The sequence below is a fragment of the Geotrypetes seraphini genome, chromosome 15 (assembly GCF_902459505.1).
Source record: "Geotrypetes seraphini chromosome 15, aGeoSer1.1, whole genome shotgun sequence".
NCBI lineage: Eukaryota > Metazoa > Chordata > Amphibia > Gymnophiona > Dermophiidae > Geotrypetes > Geotrypetes seraphini.
Genome location: NC_047098.1, coordinates 55,506,561 through 55,526,380, shown reverse-complemented (window position 1 = coordinate 55,526,380; position 19,820 = coordinate 55,506,561). Strand labels below are relative to the sequence as shown.

General features: G+C 43.4%; 1 protein-coding gene across 1 annotated transcript in view; it reads left to right on the top strand.

Moving 5' to 3' along the window:
* The window catches only part of UBE2G1 (ubiquitin conjugating enzyme E2 G1), a 120,339-nt gene that overhangs the window by 48,488 nt on the left and 52,031 nt on the right, over nt 1–19,820 (top strand). The window contains exon 2 of the mRNA XM_033922283.1: nt 14,181–14,283. Within this exon, the coding sequence (XP_033778174.1) occupies nt 14,181–14,283 (103 nt within the window). The remainder of the gene's footprint in view (nt 1–14,180; nt 14,284–19,820) is intronic.

Genomic DNA, 19,820 nt, shown 5'->3' with positions numbered 1-19,820 from the left:
ATGTACATCTATACCTCCCTTTATAATAATTTGTTCCCACTCTTGTCTGTGTATGTATGGAGTTCTGGTTTGAGTAGCCGATCTTAAAATAAACACTGATCTCTTCAGAATGAAATAGACCAATAAAGGTTATGCCCTAGCTTGTTTTAATTGGTTGCTCAATTTAGAAAGTGTGATAGTATTACTTCAGTAGTTGAACCTGCTAAGATGTATATAGGAGCACTTGTGGTTGTAGTGAAACCAGTAAAACAGATGTCTGTTACCTTTTGGAAAATTGACAGTGCTTGAAGTAATAACAAAACTGCTTATAAAGAATTCCCCTACCTCTTTACAAAACCATATCATGGTTTTATCCCAGGACAAGCAGGCAGCATATTCTCACAGATGGGTGACATCACCGACGGAGCCCCGCAGCGGACAGCCTTGAAAGCAGACTTGCTTGAAGATCTTCCGAGTGCTGCACCGCGCATGCGCACGTGCCTTCCCGCTCAACTAGGGGGCGCATTTCCTGTGAGGATCCTCTGTTCAACGTTTTCAGTGGAGCCAAGAAGTTCTCTTCATCTTCGCTCTGCAGCATCGTTGCCTTCTTTCACCACGGCTGGTTATTTTGTTTTATTTCAGTTGCTGTGCTCGTTCTTGTTCCTTTTCTTGTTAAAATAAATAAATACTTCTTGTTTTTACTTTTTCGACCAGTCATCGTGCTTTTGGGCCTAGGCCCGCTCGTTCGGTCGACACAGACTTCATTTTTTCTATGTTCAGGCCCCTTACCGGGTTTAAACGTTGTCGCCAGTGCAAAAAGACAATTTCCCTCACTGACTCTCATTCTCGGTGTTTGGGGCCTTTTCATTCTCCTGAGGAGTGTACATCTCGTTGGACTCTTCAGTCTAGGGCCTTTCGTCGTTGGTGCGACCAGTTCTGGCAACTTTTTGGTGGCATGGAACCAGTTTCAGACAAGGTTTCAGCCTCTGGTTTGGATTCGGGTTCGAAAACCCCGATCTCGGTCTCAAAGGCCTCGACCGTGACTTTGGCACCTGTCTTGGTCTCGAAGGCCTCGACCTCGGCTTCAACTGGAGCTTCGGTCTCGAAGGCCTCGACCTCGACCGCAACTTCCCTCCCTGCTAAGGCCTCGACTTCGGTCTTGAAGGCCTCGACATTGCCTCCTGTGAAAATGTCCTTGCTGGGTAAGTCTCCTGTGTCTCTTTCAGGTATCGTACCTAAGAAGAAACCAGATTCCTCATTGAGACCTCCTCCTAAGCGTGCCTCCAAGAATACGGAATACTCATCTTCGAGGTCGTCTTCTTTGATGCGCACTGCTGCACCTTCGAGACCGGATCCTGTGGTCTCTGTGCCGATGCTCGAGGATGTGTTAAAGAACATTTTGACAACTCAGATTTCTTCTATCGTGGCTCAACTTGTTCCGTCCTCGACCCTGCCTCCTGGAGACCAGCCGGAGCATCAATCTTCTCCGGTAGTATTGCCTCGGGGCAGGTCTCGAAAGCTGATGAGGCTCTCTTCCACTGATTCTTTGCCGGAGCCTCCATCGATGTCTTCCCCGCTTCGTCCAAAGCACCGCTCGAAGCACTCGAGACATTTTCCTTCTAAGCTTTGGCGTGAGACCTTGTCTGTCCAGACTCCTGCTCAAGATACGGAGACTTCTTTACCTCAGACTTCTAAATCGAAGCACAAATCTCGCTTTCAGGATGCCTCGACTCGAAGTCTCTCAAGATCCAGGACTCCTCCCTCGAAGCTGGCTTTCCGAGACTCTTCCCCTCTTGTCTCAACACATTCGGTGCCTCGAACCCCGGGGACCTCTCCGTCGAGGAACTTGAAGCGCAGACATTCGCTGACTCCGCCTCATGTACACAGTGCAGCTTCTTCCATTACTCTGCTTCTCGAGTCCAAACCCTTGACTCAGTATTCTAGAGAGGCTTCTCCCTCCTACTCAGTGGCTCCAAGGTCTCGTTCTCCATCTCCTGATGAGGCCTCCACCTCAAAGACTACTTCTTTTGCTAAATTTGTCTGTGACATGGGACAAGCTCTTAAACTGGATCTTCATTCTGATTCCAAATATACTCCAGAATACTTGGCGGATATGGAGCTCTCTCATCCGCCAAAAGAGACTTTGAGACTTCCTATGACTCCAGTTCTCAAACAGACTTTCTTACGAAATATGGAAACTCCATTTTCTGTTACGGCTATTCTATCCAAATTGGAATCTCGTTACCGTATTGTACCATGTAAGGGATTTGAAAAGTCTCAATTATCCCATCAATCTTTAGTTGTGGAATCCTCTTTGAAGAAGTCTCATCCGTCCAAACTTTCTGCTACTGTACCTCCAGGCAGGGAAGGCCGTAATATGGACAAATTTGGCTGTCGTTTTGTATCAGAATTCTATGATGGCCAACAGGATTCTGAACTATAATTACACTTTTACCATCTTTTTCAACCATTTTTTGAAATTGCTGCCTTTCTTTTATCCTGATGTTTCCAAGCCACGTCGTCAGGAATTTAAACAAATTCTCCAGTCATTATCTAAATTACGTCTCTTTATGCTGCAGGCTACTTATGATACTTTTGAACTTTCATCTCGAGTGTCTGCCTTTGCTGTAGCCATGCATAGAGTGGCTTGGCTACGTATCGTTGACATGGATCTCAATCTTCAAGACCGATTGGCCAATTTGCCATGTCAGGGGAATGAATTATTTGATGATTCTATTGAAGCTGTTACTAAGCGCCTCTCGGAGCATGAGTGCTCTTTTGCTTCTCTGATCAGACCGAAGCCCAAGACGCCTACAACTCGACCATATCAGCAGACTCCTCGTCGGTATCCTCAAAAAACGACTCCTGCTTTTGCCAGGCCGCCGCCTCGCCGTCCTCAGCAGCAGCAACATCAACAGAAGTCTCAAACTCCTGCTGCCACCAAGCCACCGCAGTCTTTTTGACGTTCCCAGCTTGAGCATTCCAATCTTCCTGCAACGAAAATCTCCTTTACATTACATTACATTACATTAGTGATTTCTATTCCGCTTGTGCCTTGCGGTTCTAAGCGGATTACAAGTTAGAGGACTGGACATTTCCAGTAGCATTGCAGTACATGTAATCAAGAGTGTGTCCAGTTACAATTGTTAGTCTGGACTTTTCCAGGAGAAATTGATAGCAGGTAGTAGATAGTGATAGGTTGTTTAGACGAATAGAGATAATACTGTCCGGATTCAGGGTGTTGCTGGTGGTGGTGATGGAGGTGGTCGTGAGAGCATTTTCTAATACTTTTGTGAGGTTATGATGATGGGAAGTGTTTTTTGAAGAGATGAGTTTTGATTTCTTTTCGGAATACTTTAATGTCTTTACCCATAGGGGGGTCATCTTTCCCATTTTTATCATCAATGGGAACTGATCACCTCTGATCTCTGGGTTCTTACCATTCTGCTAGAGGGATACTCTCTTCACTTGCTTCAGGTACCTCCAGATCACCCTCCAAGAGAGTGTCCTTCCAATCGGTCGCAATTTCCTCTTCTTCTTCAGGAAGCTCAGGCTCTTCTTCGCCTTCTTCGCTGTTGAGGAGATTCCTCTATCTCAGAGGAACTTGGGGTCCTACTCCCGTTACTTTCTAGTTCCAAAGAAGACGGGGGATCTGCAACCCATTCTGGACCTCAGAGCTCTCAACAAATTCCTGGTCAAGAAGAAATTTCGGATGCTCTCTTTGCCAACATTATATTCCCTGATGGATCAGGGAGATTGGATGTGCTCGCTGGATCTCAAAGAGGCTTATACTCGTATCCCTATTCATCCAGCCTCCCGGAAATATCTCAGATTCCAGGTGGGAGATCTTCACCTCCAGTACAGAGTCCTTCCTTTCGGCCTCGCCTCTTCTCCCAGAGTCTTCACGAAATGTCTGGTGGTCGTGGCTGCAGCTCTCCGCACTTGAGGTCTTCAAGTTTTTCCATACTTGGACGATTGGCTTATCAAGGCCCCCTCTCATCAAGGGGTTATTACAGCGACTCAACAGACTATTCTGTACCTCCAAAGTCTGGGGTTCGAGATCAACTTACCAAAATCCCAGTTGACCCCATCTTAATCTCTCCAATTCATTGGGGCCACCTTGGATACTGTCCGTCTCGGAGCGTTTTTACCTCCACCACGTCAAGATACCCTCATTTGCCTCTGTCGTCAGGTGTCTCATCTTCAATCAATTTCTGCAAGGAAAATTATGATTCTGCTCGGCCACATGGCCTCTACAGTTCATGTGACTCCTGCAATGCTTAGACGCCATTGGTATCAGAGCTGAGGTATTAAACTGGTTTCGTGGCTTCCTCACATCCCGTTCTTACCAGGTACGCTTTAACAACGAACACTCCGATACCTGGAGCAACTCATCCGGAATGCCACAAGGGTCACCGCTTTCCCCACTGCTATTCAATATCTACATGTCCTCATTAGGTGTGAAACTAACCCAACTAGGAATAAAACTATTCAGCTACGCAGATGACTTTACGATCATTATCCCATTTGCCAACTCCATCTTGGAAACCATTCCCAAGGCATCCGATGCCATAAATGAGATGGAACAATGGATGACAGATTTCAAGCTCAAGCTCAACCCAGGAAAAACAAAATTCTTCGTTGCCTCCCCTCACCCGCTTGACAATAAAACCCCATATGCATCAATAAACTCAACTACCCTATTCAGCCCACCATGAAAATACTAGGTGTTATTCTAGACCAATGCCTAACAATGAAGGAACAAGTGGATTCCCTATTCAGAAAAGGTTTCCTTACTCTCTGGAAACTCAGAACCATTAAATCATACTTCGATACGTCAACATTCAGAATCCTAGTGCAATCCCTCATACTGAGTCAGCTTGACTACTGCAACATCGCCTATCTAGCAATCTCACAAGAGAATATGAGACGTCTCCAAATAATGCAAAATGCTGCGGTCAGACTTATCTTCGGGCTGAAGAAATTTGACCACGTGACACCCTACTATCGGCAGCTGCACTGGCTACCAACGGAAGCCCGAGTAAGGTTTAAATTTGCCTGCCTCTGCTTCAAAGTACTATACGGCCTGACCCCCAAGTACATAACGGACCTTTACGCATTTTCTAATAACAAACTCGAGAAACACACACCCAAAACTCATATCCCCTCCAGTTAGAGGCTGCAAAATGAAAAAACACCACAAACACCTTCTCTCTCACCAAGCAGTCCTATGGGGCAAAGACCTAGACCAACTGCTTTCGTCCACTACATACAGGGAATTCAGGAAACGCCTAAAAACATACCTGTTCCAGAAATACCTAAACAATTGACCCGCACTCTCTCTCCCTCCCCCCTCCCTATTCCACCTGAACTTACAGCACTGTTATAAATATAATCTGCTATCTTCATCTTATCGTAACTTTACGTTGCTATTTATCTCCAACAGGTCCTGTCGGACATTACCTACTAAAATGTACATATTACATTTTCGCTCAGCAAATTGTATTTCTATACTATTGCCTCCTGAGGTCTCTGATCTCTGTATTTTCTCTGAATATCTACTTATTGTATTTCGCTGAATGTCCAGCACTCTTGATTGTAAACCACCTAGAAGTCGCAAGATTGTGGCGGTATAGAAGAATAAAATTATTATTATTATTATTATTATTATTCCTCAGTGGACCCTGGCATCCCAGTGGCAGTAAGCGATCGACCCGCCTTCTCAACAGATTACAGTAACTCCTTTGTTGCAGCAGTCTCTCCACTGGTGGATGCTCTCTTCCAATCTTTCCAGAGGTTTGCTATTCCACCCTCTACCCCATCAGAAGGTTCTCACAACGGACTCCTCCACTTACGCTTGGGGAGCCCATGTCGACGGTCTTCGTACTCAGGGTCTGTGGACTTCGCGAGACCGTCTTTGTCATATCAATCTGTTGGAACTCAGAGCGATTTTCAATGCTCTCAAAGCTTTTCAACACCTTCAAGACAATGTGGTTCTCGTACAGACAGACAACCAGGTGGCCATGTATTATGTCAACAAACAGGGAGGGACAGGATCTCATTCCCTTTGTCAGGAAGCTCTGAGGATGTGGACGTGGGCAGTTCATCACAACATCTTTCTCAGGGCAGTCTACATTCAAGATCAACACAACTATCTGGCAGGCAAATTAAGTTGCCTTCTACGATCTCACGAGTGGACACTGAATTCTCCGACACTTCGTCAAATTTTTGCTCGCTGGGGGACCCTGCAGATAGACCTCTTTGTGTCCCCCCCTCAACTACAATCTGCCTCGATTTTGCTCCCGGATATACTCTCCTCAGCATCTCGAGGTGGATGCTTTTCTTCTGGACTGGAGGGATCGGTTTCTTTATGCCTTCCCTCAATTTCCGCTAATTCTCTGGACTCTGGTCAATCTCAAATCATCACGTGCCACCATGATTCTCATAGCTCCTCGGTGGCCCAAACAACCATGGTACTCCCTTCTACTTCAACTCAGCACCAGGGAACCTGTGCTCCTACCCTCTCTGCTCACTCAGAGTCAATGGTCCTTGCTACATCCCAACCTCCAGTCTACATTTGACAGCTTGGTACCTTTCAACCTAACAGACTCTTTCCAATTCTCCCAGTCTGTACAGGATATCTTGGTAGCTTCCAGGAAGCCGTCCACTTGACAATGTTACAGTCGGAAATGGACTCGATTTTCTACTTGGTGTTCCACCCATCAGCTGGAGCCAATGTCTACCTCCTTGGCTTCTGTTCTGGACTATTTACTTCACTTATCGCACTCTGGACTTCAGTCTACATCTATTCGTGTCCATCTCAGTGCAATTGCTGCTTTTCATCAGCCTCTGGATGGGAAACCTCTCTCTGCACATCCGATGGTTTCCCACTTTTTTAATTTCATCCACCACTTAAACTGCCTCCAGTGGTCTGGGATCTCAATGTTGTTCTAGCTCAACTGATGAAACCTCCATTTGAACTAATGGATAAAGCTCACCTCAAGTATCTCACTTGGAAAGCGGTGTTCCTAATCGCCCTCACGTCTGCTCGACGAGTCAGTGAGTTGCAAGTTCTGGTTGCGGATCCACCTTTCACAGTTTTCCACCATGACAAAGTGGTCCTCCGCACTCATCCAAAATTCTTACCTAAAGTTGTTTCCGAATTTCATCTCAATCAATCTATTGTTCTATCAGTATATTTTCCAAAGCCTCATTCTCATCCTGGAGAAGTGACTTTTCATACTTTGGACTGCAAACGTGCCTTGGCTTTCTACCTGCAACGCACTCAACCTCACAGAACAACTCCTCAACTTTTCATCTCCTTTGATCACAATAAGTTGGGACGTCCTATCTCGAAGCGAACCATCTCCAACTGGATGGCTGCTTGCATCTCTTTCTGCTATGCTCAGGCTGGTCTTCCCCTGCAAGGTCAAGTCACGGGCCATAAAGTTTAAGCTATGGTGGCATCTGTGGCTTTCCTCAGATCAACTCCAATTGAGGAAATCTGCAAGGCTGCCACTTGGTCCTCGGTTCATACTTTCTCATTACTGTCTGGATACTTTCTCCAGAAGGGATGGCCATTTTGGCCAATCTGTTTTGCAAAATCTTTTTTCTTAAATTGCCAACTCTCTCTCCATCCCTTTATGCTTAGCTTGGAGGTCACCCATCTGTGAGAATATGCTGCCTGCTTGTCCTGGCATAAAGCATAGTTACTTACCGTAACAGTTGTTATCCAGGGACAGCAGGCAGATATTCTCATGACCCACCCTCCTCCTCTGGTTGGCTTCTTAGCTAGGTATCTGAACTGAGGATCCTCACAGGAGATGCGCCCCCTAGTTGGGCGGGAATGCACGCGTGCATGCGCGATGCAGCACTCGGAAGCTCTTATAAAGATCTTCAAGCAAGTCTGCTTTCGAGGCTGTCCGCTGCGGGGCTCCGTCAGTGACGTCACCCATCTGTGAGAATATCTGCCTGCTGTCCCTGGATAACAACTGTTACGGTAAGTAACTGTGCTTTTTAGTGCCAGCCACAGCTCCAATGCTCATAGGTTTTCTATGAGCTTTGGAGCTGTTACCGCCGCAGCTGGCGCTAAAAACCTTGTTACGGTTTTGTAAAAAAAAAGGGGGGGGTTAAATATTGTAGCAAGCATGGCTATAAGGAAGCTTATAAATGTCTCACTTCTACCTGAAATGGACTTTCTAAAATTTAAGAACAAAGTACTGTGCTGCACCAGACCAGTGGTCCTATTGAGCCCAGTATCCCATTTCTGGCAGTTGCCAATTAGGAATATTCATGAATTAAAGGGTCCTTTTACTAAGGCACGCTAGCCGATTTAGCACGCGCTTAATGCTAATACGTCCATTATATTTTATGTACACCATAGTAAAAGGACCCCTTAATGAACTAGAAATTAGACTCACATTGCCTTCATTTTGTTGTAACATTTACAGTTTTATTTTAAAGTACAGGAAAGTCTTTAATCCAGTTCACTGCTCCCTCCCTTCCTTACCCAAAGCGGCAGCCAGTCAGAAGGCAGCACTCAAAACAGGCTGCTCGTGGCCAGCCTGGAAGGGCCTTTCTTCTGATGCATCGAAGTGACGTGTCGGAGGAAAGGCCCTGCTGGGACTGGCCGCAAGCAGCCTGTTTTGATAGCTGCCTCCTGCTGACCAGCTGCTGCTTTGGATAAAGAAGAGAAGGAAGCGAGGAAGTTCATGGCTCAGGACCACCACCTGCTTCTGCTGCGTAAGGGAAGGAGGGGGCTTTGCAGCTCAGGACCACTGCCGCACTGGTGCTTTGTGTTAGAAGGGAGGTAGGGTTCACAGCTCAGGACTGCTTCCGCTTCTAGTACTTCAGGGTTTGAATGGGGTTTGGGGAAGTTTGCAGCTCAGAACCACTGATGCTTCGGCGGTCCCCCCCCCCCCCCCCCGGTGATTTATTTTGCTAGTTTAGTGAGTACCAGTTTAGTGAGTACCGGTTAACTGAGATTCTACTCTACCCTGCTACCTGCCTGCTAGACCTTTAAACTCCTCCCAAGGAGCCTCCTTGTTTTTGCCATCACCAAAAGAAACTAAGGTGATCCAATACCTGTCATTGGGTCTTCTCAGGAGTAGCACACACCATGTGCAGCTCTCATCCAGGGGAAAAATCACCCCAAACATACCTTTCTCTTATTCCAACAGACCAGACTAGAATTGTTGGACTTTTTGGTTATATTATATTCATTCTTATAATATTCTTACCAGTTCTTCAACTCAATTCTCCCGCTCTCCCCTGTTCTCCTCCCACACAAATTTTACATGTTGCCTGAATTCTATTACATGTGCAATATTCTATGTATCATAATCATAAAGCAACAAACATGGCCCTCACCACATGAGCTTTTTCTGCTGTTCAGCTCATTCAACTTAAACCAGATGAATTATTTCAAAAAGGCAGGAAAATAAAATGCTTGATATTAATAAAACAACATTTGAAGTGTCTACTTCAGGCCTATTACCTAGGTTATAATATTTAATTTGGTAATATAAAAAATGAAGTAATAGTTTTAGTACTGAAATGCATTAACCTTAATTGCTGAATTTATTCTCTTTTCCAGAGAAAAGTAATTTTGGGAATGCACAAAGCCAAAGATGTGTATTTTATGTCAGTAAATATTGCGTTTTTTTAAATTGGAATTGACAAAAGTAGGGATCAAGACATTTCGAATTTAGAAAAGAAGAAATGGTAAGGAAATTAGGTGACAAATGACGCTGCAGCTGCAGCTTTTAGGACCAGTGCTGCGGCCTCAAATTGTCTCTTAATGAGAGAGTCCAGTCTTTGGTCCTAGGAGTCCTTTCAACTTCACTAGGAAGGGAGGTATGTTTAGTAACTTGCACCACTAGGGAATTCACATTTGGTGTATTAAATAGCTGCTAGAACCTGGCATCCATCTGGTAGAGCTGTGTCAGACCTGGACTACCCTCAGGGACCTCCTAATGGTCAGTTAGCATCCTGGTAATGTCTGGATGCGAGGGAAAGTATGCAATAATAATAATAACTTTATTCTTCTATACCGTCATAATCTTGCGACTTCTAGGCAGTTTACATTGAAGAGAGCTGGACAATCAGCGAGTTACAATATATAGAATAGTCAGTGAAATTATAGTAAGTAGAAACTTAAAAGAAATGCAGCGAATTACAATGTACAGTTTAGAATTTCAGAGGGGACATATTATGGAAGAAGCAATGGAACATGTGTTTGGTGTAATTATTGTTTAGGTGATATATCTGTCGTGACAGAGGTCCCTGAGGGTAATCCAGGTCTGACACAGCACTACAAGATGGATGCAAGTTCTTTTTGGCAGGAGTTGATTTACAGAGTGGAGACACGCTGTATGACCCTTTTAGGGTCTTGAGTAATGTTTCAGAATATAACATCTCTGCCCGCAGAATGCTCTGGATCAGGCAGTGGATGGGAGATTCAGCATCTAAAGTGATCTTGCTCTTTGGCAAGGGTCTCAACAATCTGATAGCCAGTGTGGCAAATCATAAGTCAAAGTCCTTACCATATAGCAGACTGGGCCACACAGGGGTCTAGTCGAGAGATATTTTTATGGCTCAAGCCCAAGGTTTTTTTACAGTACTCAGGAGTGTCAGGTTCCCAGAGACCGTTCCAAGGCACAAGACGGAGATTCAGGTGCGCCAGGTGCCCTCAGGCATCCAGATCCTGCTCCACTGCAGCCCCCCAAAAAACAGCAAAATGATATTGGACCTATAGCTCTCCCTTCTCAGGTGGTGGGCAGGCTGGCAGAGTTTTTGCATATGTGGATGCAGGTTTGCTGGGTGCTGGGCTTCATTTGGGAGGGTTATAAGTTGGAATGCTTTCTATTCCTTCTGGATCTCTTTGTAAATTCTCCTGTGGGAAAGCTGGACAAAGCAGCCAGAATTCTGGCGACACAACAGAGGCGCTCAGATCTAGGAGCCACAGAGGCTCAGATCTAGGAGCCGTAGAGGCAGATAACTCAATGTACTTTATCGTACCCAAAAGAGACTTGGGCAACTGGAGACCAATCCTGGATGTGAAGTTAATCAATGCAGCCCTCAAGATCCTCTGCTTCTGCATGGAAATGGCCCAGTCAGTCATTGCATTGGTGGCACCAGGAGAATTCCTTGCTTTCCTAGACCTGACAGAGGCTAATTTGCATATTCCCATTTTCCTAGCTCACAAAGTTCTTGAGGTTCCATTTACTAGAACATCATCTCCAGTTCTCGAGCTTCCATTTGGAATAGCTACAGCACATGCACCTTCACCAAGATAATGATTGTGGTAGCAATGCACCTTTGCAAGGTGGGGTACAGGTGCATCCTTAACTGGATGATTGGCTAATAAAGGGCACCATTTGAGGCAGAGGGCAAAAAAAGCAGTGGTCCAAGTGGTCTGCAGAGCCTAGGCTAGTTGATAAACTTCAAAAAGAGTCACTTGACTCTGAAACAGTCCTTGGAATATCTGTGAATTCTGTTTTGATACATATCAGAATAGGGTCGGTCTTCGGAAGCGCACAGTGCAAAGCTTGGGGGTCAAATTCTGGCAATAAAGGACAGGCCAGCTCTGACGGCATGATATCTTCAGTTGTTGGGGTCCATGATGGCAATGATAGATGTAGTACCCTAGGTGAGAGCACATTTACACCCTCTACAGAAGAAGCTGCTCTCCCAGTAGTCCCCCGCATTCAAATGCTTTGGACTTAGCACTGCCTTGCACAAACACAGCTCTGCGCAGCCTGGACTAGTGGCTGGAACCATGGTTCCTATCCCAAGGAATGCTTCTACACATATGTCATCAAGATCTTCCAGGTGGATGCCAGCCTCTTCAGCTGGGGAGCCCATTACTGAGGACACCCGTTGCAAGGCCGGTGGTCACCCTCACAGAGAGATTGATCAGTCAACTACTTGAAGTTGAGAGCAATAGGAGAGCATTTTAGAGGGCAAGGTGTTGGATGATGCCACAGCGGTAGCCTACCTCAATTAGCAGGGAGACAACCAGGAGTGCACCACTGAGATTGGAGGCTTAAATGTTGTTCCAATGGGCTGAGGCCCATCTATTGGCTCTCTCAGTAGCACATGTAGCAGGAGTGGACAGTATGCAAATGGATTTCTTGAGCTGTCAGACATGATCCAGGAGAGTGGTCTCTGTCTCTGTCCAGTTAGAGCGGGGGCCCTAGAGCAGATTTAGGGGGTGGGTCTGTTGAGTGGGCAGACTTGATGGGCTATGGCCCTTATCTGCCGTCATTTTTCTATGTTTCTATGTCTCTGGAGACCTTTGACAACATTTGTATAAATTCAAGTTCAGTTTATTTAATATACCGTAAACATAAAACCAAAGGTAAATCTAAGTGGTTTACAATAAAAGTTTAAAATAAATACATATGAAAATTAAATAGGTTAGGGAACAAAAAATAAAAAATACACAAAATACAGTTAACAGTCGAACCAGCAAAGAAATACAGTACTCCCCTGAAATTCTGACATGCGGCTCCTGATTGGTGTAGCCTGGCTTTAATACAGGAAGAGGCTGTCGGAGCATACAGTGAATTAGAGTTTACGAATGCGAATTTGCGGGAGAACACTATATGAGGAAAGGAGGGAGTCGGTAGGTTACAATAAAATCAAAAAAGTTGAGGAAAGGGAAGGAATGAACAATATAGTAAGGGAAAAAACTAAAACTTGTTCTGCCCACATTAGTTGATCTCATGGCATCAGCCATCAACAAGAAGGCCGTTCAGATCTTCAGTTGGAGATGATGAGCCAGGAAGTGACAACCTGAATGCTGTGGTCCAGCCCTGGCCTCCAGCAGAGCTTCTGTATGTGTTTCCCCCATGGCCAATGATAGGAAGAAGAGTCCTCTGAAGAATAAGGACCCACAGGGGTGAGTAATCCTGGTTGCCCCGGACTGACCAAGGCAGCCTGGTATGCAAACCTGGTGTGCCTACAGAGGGGCAAAGGGCTCAGGCTTCTCTTTCATCTAGGACTCCTTTCACAAGGACCAATTGCTCTGAAGTATCCAGACCACTTTGGTCTTATGGTCTTAGGGCTTGGCTATTTGGACTTGGTGATAACCACCCTGCTAAGATCTAAGAAGCAGTCCACTTTGGCAGACTTGAAGGCTTGGAAGTGTTTCCACAGCTGGTATAGTCAGACACAGATCTGACTAAGGCTAAGGTCATGGCAACTGGAGCTTTTCTTCAGGAGGGGCTTGATAAAAGCCTCGCATGGGTTTGCTCAAGGTATAGACAGCAGATATTTTGTGCTTTAGAGAATAGAGCAGACTAAACATCTTCTCATCCAGATGTGTCCAGATTTTAAAGGGAGAATTGCCCCTCTGTGTGCCAGCCCTTTCCATCCTGGAATATAAGTCTCGTTCTGCAGGCACTAGCTCAGGTTCAGTACAAGCCCTTAGGAGAAGGATGGTCTTCTCACTCATGGACTTCGAGACTGTTTTAGTGGCCATATCTTCAGCCAGAAGGGTATGAGAATTGTAGGCTCTGTCCTGTAGGGACCTTCCTCAAGATTTTGGAGACTGGTGTCGTGCTTCGAAAGGTACCTTCTTACCAAAGATAGTTTTCACGTAAACCAGGAAGTGCGTCTCCCAGCCCTTTTTGCTCTCCGGGGAAAAGAAGGAAGACAAAATCCTGAAATGCCTGGATGTCTAAAGAGTTATTCTTTATTTAGAGATGAATTCTGTACAAATTTGTATTGGATGTATCCAAAATGCCACACCAGTGAGAACACAAACTTTAAGGTAGTTTCAATCTTTGCTATGAGGTGTGAAACATTTAATAGCAACACTTTTGGAGGATTTGTCTTCTGTAAAACATTTAGTGTCATTTCTTTTGTTACTTTTTTCTACATATTGTGTGATAGGAGTTTTAAGTTGTACAAGTTGCTTGTATGAAATCTTGCCAGCCTGTCTTTGCATAATTTTGCTTTTATTTGGCTTACTGCACTACAAAAATGGGTAACATTGATTATCTTTGGTGTCTGCAGATGTTATCTTTGGTGTCTGCAGATTAAACTTTGTATATATTTTTATTTTTTTAATTTGTATCCCGCCTATAACACAAGCAGTTTATAATGGCATATGTACAAAAGTGCATCAGATTAACATACAACTAAAAAATACAGTAATTTACATATATTTTAATACATTGGTTTTCTTGTCACAGAGCTCAACAAGAATCCAGTAGAAGGGTTTTCAGCGGGCTTAATAGATGACAATGATCTCTATCGATGGGAAGTCCTTATTATTGGTCCTCCAGATACCTTATAGTAAGTACAAGAATTGCTAAATTACTTCAAAAAGGACATTTTCTTTAAGGGTCAATGTACATCTTCATTTTGGTAGCTTTCTTAAACTTCATTCCTGAACGGCCCCTAGTAGTAATAGTTAATCTAAAGGTTGGTTTGTTTTTATAAATCACCACTTAATTGATATTGTGTATCATACTAACAACTTGTGTAAATGCGCTGTCACACACATATATAAGATTCTCCGCTCTTTATGCTGAGGGAATCCCATGAGGAAGGAGATTCCATTTTGTAATAGAAAAGTAGTAGAACTACGCTGGGGATACTATAAGTGACCCTTGGCGCTTTCCTGAAGAAGCCCCCTGTTAATGTACGGGTGCGAAACGGAGATCTTCCGTAGAGAGTTAATGAGAGAGAGAAGAGACTTAATGAGAGAGAGAATAAAGAGTCAAAAGAAGAAAAAAAGCTAAGTAATTTTGAAGTGCATAGACTAGCAAAAGAACTGATTTAGTAAAATACTTTTTATAAAAAAGAATGTAAAAATAAGAAAAAACTACTAGTCATTGGTTTAGAGAATATAAACGGGACCGATGATAGCTCATAACATCAGTCAGTGGCTTTGAAGTATATCTCAAGCCTCTGGCTGGGAGCACTTGAGACCCCTGTTTTTTTCTAGAATACCTATGAAAGGATATATATTTGTGTGACAGCGCATTTACACTAGTTGTTGTTTTTATAAATTGCAACAAAATTATATAGTGTTCATCTGCAGTGTAACAGCTATGTAGAAGTCATATTGTACACTTTTGTGGAGATTACATTGAAGAAACTGTACTATACTGGGCATAATACAAAAAGTTTAGATGCTGGGAATTTTTTTTTTATTTTTTTTTTTTAATTCCTTTTGTATCTGTTCCCCTTCCCAAACTGACCCTCTGTTTAAGGGTGTTGCTGGCTTAACATAGATGCATACTATAGAATGTCTTAAAATAAATATGGAAATGTAATTTGTACATATGTTGTTGTATCTAAGGTCATGGTTCTAACTGGAAGTAGAATTTAACCAGGACAGTGCAACCAACCCAGCATAAAACATACTAATGAAGACACCAAGACAAATCAATGTAACACTATAAGTTGTAGCCATATAGCAAACTGTATACAAAAGCCCTCCTAATATGATTAGGGAAAAGGAAAATGAGGGGACGAGCAGACTCCCCAAGAAGCAGTATGAGGAAGCACGGCCATGACCTTTTTAGGAGGAAGAAATGTCAACACTACCAGGTGGCTTGCTCTGTGTGAGGCTGCTTGCCCTCCAGTACCATTGCGTGATGCTACTGAGGTCACTAGTTTGCAAGGACACTATGGTCAGACCTGCACAGACAGCAGCCAAACTTCAGCCATGCCCAGAACTCTAGATTACAAGTGTGCACAGGAATATAATCTGGTCCCTATCTCCACCTATCTCTATTCTATTCCTTCCTTAGTTTTCTTACCAATCCCTACACCCAACCTGCATTTAAAATATTTTGTAAATTCAGCAAAACATATAAAATGAATCCTATAACGTTAATAGTTAAAACAACTGCCTCAGCACCCTGAGATTGCGAGTTCAATTCCCACTGCAGCTCCTTTTGACTCTGAGCAAGCCACTTAACACTTCATTGCCCCAGGTACAAAATAAATTCCTGTCTAAAATATGTAAACTGTTTTGATAGTAACACAGAAAAAGCAGTATATCAAGTCCTATCCCCTATTGTGTGTTTCAATTTTAATATGCAAGAAAAATATCAACATGGACTGTTGAAAAACAATCATTTCAAACTATGTAAAAATAATAAACCATCTACAGAGCCAAAGCTCAGTTCTGTTCTATATTCCTCGATTGTTCTTTTCATTTGCAAGATGAAAATTAGGATGATGTGCTGGTGGCAGGAGTTCCAAAAAGGGAGCAGGCCACACCTGATACCTCTATTGCTAATAGGTAATAAATGTGCAGAATTACTTGTCTGAGCTCAATATTTATGTATCCTCTTTGTCGATTACTGAAGCCACATCCTGGCTGGCCCTTTAAGTGTCTTGGGGAAAAAAAACCAACCTGCCTCTGATTCTTCTTATTTTGGAGGTTTGGCAACTGGCTGCACCTTGACTATAGCCTGATCTGCTGTCAGTGTTCACAGTCTGTTTATAGAAACATGAGGGTAGATAAAGGCCAAATGGCCCATATGGTCTGCCCATTCTCAGTAACCATCATCTTTCTCACTCTGAGAGATCCCACATGCCTATCCCAGGCCATTTGAATTCAGACAGTCTCTGTCTCCACTTCGTCTTCTGGGAGACACTTCCATGCATCTACCACCCTTTCTGTAAAATAGTATTTCCTTAGATTACTCCAGAGCCTATCACCTCTTAACTTCATCCTAGGCCCTCTTATTGCAGAGTTTCCTTTCAAATGAAAGAGACTCGACTCATGCGCATTTACATTATGTAGTTATTTAAATGTCTTTTATCATATTTTCCCCTCTCCCGCCTTTCCTCCAAAGTATACAGATTGAGATCTTTAAGTCTGTCCCCATAAGCCTTATGTTGAAGACCACACACCATTTTAGTAGCCTTCCTCTGGACCAACTCCATCCTTTTTATATCTTTTTGAAGAAGCAGCCTCCAGAATTGTACAGAATATTCTAAATGAGGTCTCGCCAAAGTATTATACGATACCTCCTTTTTCCTACTGGTCATACCTTTCCCTATGCACCCTAGCATCCTTCTAGCTTTTGGCGTCACCTTTTCAACCTGTTTGGCCACCTTAAGATCACATACAATCACACCCAAGTCCCACTCTTCTGTCGTGCACATAAGTTCTTCACCCCCTAAACTGTACTGCTCCGTTGGGTTTTTGCGACCTAAATGCATGACCTTGCATTTCTTAGCATTAAATTTTAGCTGCCAAATTTCAGACCATTCTTCAAGCTTGGGTATCTACTCTATTGCAGATTTTAGTATCATCTGCAGAGAGGCAAATCTTACCTGACAACCCTTCAGCAATATCGTTTATAAAAATGTTAAAATGAACATGCCCAAGAATAGAACCTTGAGGTACACCACTGGTAACATCCCTTTCCTTAGAGCGATCTCCATTGATCACTATCCTCTGTCGCCTTCTCCTCAACCAGTTCTTGACCCAGCTTGTCACTTTGGGACCCATACCAAGGGCACTCAGTTTATTTATTAGATGTCTGTGTGGAACACTGTCAAAGGCTTTGCTAAAATCTAAATACATCACATATAGTGCACATCCTCTATCCAATTCTCGGGTCACCCAGTCAAAGAAAATGATCAGGTTTGTCTGACAAGACCTACCTCTAGTGAATCCATGTTGCCTTGGATCCAGAAACACTGCTGCCAAGTTTCTCTTTAATTGTAAAATAGCAACCCAGGTGATCTGCAAGATGATGCTATCACATGGCTGGCTGAGTTTACAATTTTCAGATGCCATTTCAATTGATATTTTGTTGGGACCACCAGCTATAGTGTAGTATCTGATGGTTTTTATAACCCTATCAAAAGGTTCTAGCACCATAAAAACCGCCAGCAAGGAGTCATTAATTGTGCACAATTTGGTCAGGGACAGCTTATTTGTTTCTGGTTTAGTGGGAATTGCACACAGCTACTCCATATTCTCTGCCACAGATTTCAGTGTCCATAGAATGCTGTTCCACAGAGTTGATACCAGAGCATTTTCTTATAAGCTAGCTTGCTTCACTGAGGTCATTTGAATCGGTTTTTAATGACTGGATTCTGGGAGAGTAAAAGACTGAGATCATGACCTGCACAACCTATTGAGACATCTTGAAATGCAGCTTTCGTATTAGCTGCATTATCAGTCACATGGTTGAGACTATAGAAACTCTTAAAACAAATAGATAACTATTCTCACCAGTTTATCAGTGGTCCTTCATTGCCAAAATGACTAAATTCATGCACTTGTTTTCATTAGTGAGCTCCTCCTTTCAATTTTTTTATTTTTATTTTTTTTGTAGCTGAGGGGTCAAGTTTGAGTAAAGGTGGACATAATCTGGTCCCTATTCATTTCCAATTCATCCTCTTCCATCCCCACAGTAGTAACTTTTTGCCCCATCCCCAAGTATTTCTGCAGATTTCCACAGGTTTCCCATTGTCCCCATCCTCATGTATACCTCTAATCTAGATCTTTTGCCTTACCAGTGAGTGGGGTGAGAGGACTACTTGCCCTTAAACATCAGGCTCAAAATAGGTGCATCATCTCCCTTCCCATACCTATTAAAAAAAAAACATGCACAGGTTCCAGATTATTAGCAATATGCATTTTTGGCATGGCAATCGAACTTTCTTGTCTTTGCTAGGTCTCCAGATGAGTTTTTTTTTATAAATGTTTGTTTATTTTAAAATTTTATGAATCGCTTAAAACTAAGCAATGTACAAAAACATATTACATACACAGTTATAAAACACAAACAAATGTATGGTGTATTTGGTTCTTGCTTGATTCTTGCATTATTCAGATGTATTCATTGGCTGCCAAAATTTTAAAAAATGCAAAATATGAACAGCTAAGATTATAAACTTTTATATAAGCTATTAGTAAGAAAATACTACGATGCCGTGACTGCATTTTAATATTCTCAGATGCATGATTAAGTAATTGCCTGTAAGTGTGGAAATTCTTCTAGAAGACTTTTAGCACCTGCCAACCAAAAGGAAATTCCTTTATAGTTTGTGGAGGTGGGGATTCTGTTCCTCAATTTACTTGACATGCTCTCTATTTCCCCTCCTTAACCCTTTTGTCCTCTTCAGTCTGTTGGCTGCTTCCTGCTTCAGCTCACTGATGATCACAGTTCCTGCTGCTAGTCTTCACTGTCACTTCTCTCCCAGCAACCGGTGCCAAATTTGAGGTGCTTAGTCACTTGGCTGCTTGGGTTTTTCCAGTTTAAGCTTTCACAGCTGAGCTATCAAATACTGGTGTTGCACTGCTTATTTTATAAAATCTTAGATGCTACTCTTACATAGGAACTTGTGTACAAGGACAGAAACAATGTGCTTTGTGAGCTTTTTATAATACAGAGGCACAGGACCATCATTGCAGTGACCAGATTAGGTAAGTCAGGGGGTGGTAATATTTGCAGGGGGTAGCATGTGATGACTTGTGGTGTGATCATTGAACCAGGAAAAAAAGGGTGTCACCCAGGGCTAGATGCACTAAACACAATGGGTAAAACTGTGTAGATTGCTATGGGCTGATTTTTGGGCCGATTCTGAAACGGTGATCGATGCTCAAACAAGTTTGCATGCAAATGATTTGTGCGGAGGTTCGCCATAATCTCCGATCCTGATTGCTGTGAGAGCAACACTCGCAGATGTACAGAATAGTCTAGTTGATACAGCAACAATGTACGTATGCACCAAATTTGCTATGTCAGACTCCTCCATGGCATTTGGTCCTCCCTCCTTCGATCACATCATCGTTTATCCTTCCTCCCAGGGAAAGGGGTAGCCTGCATAAATTAGAGCCTACAACCGCC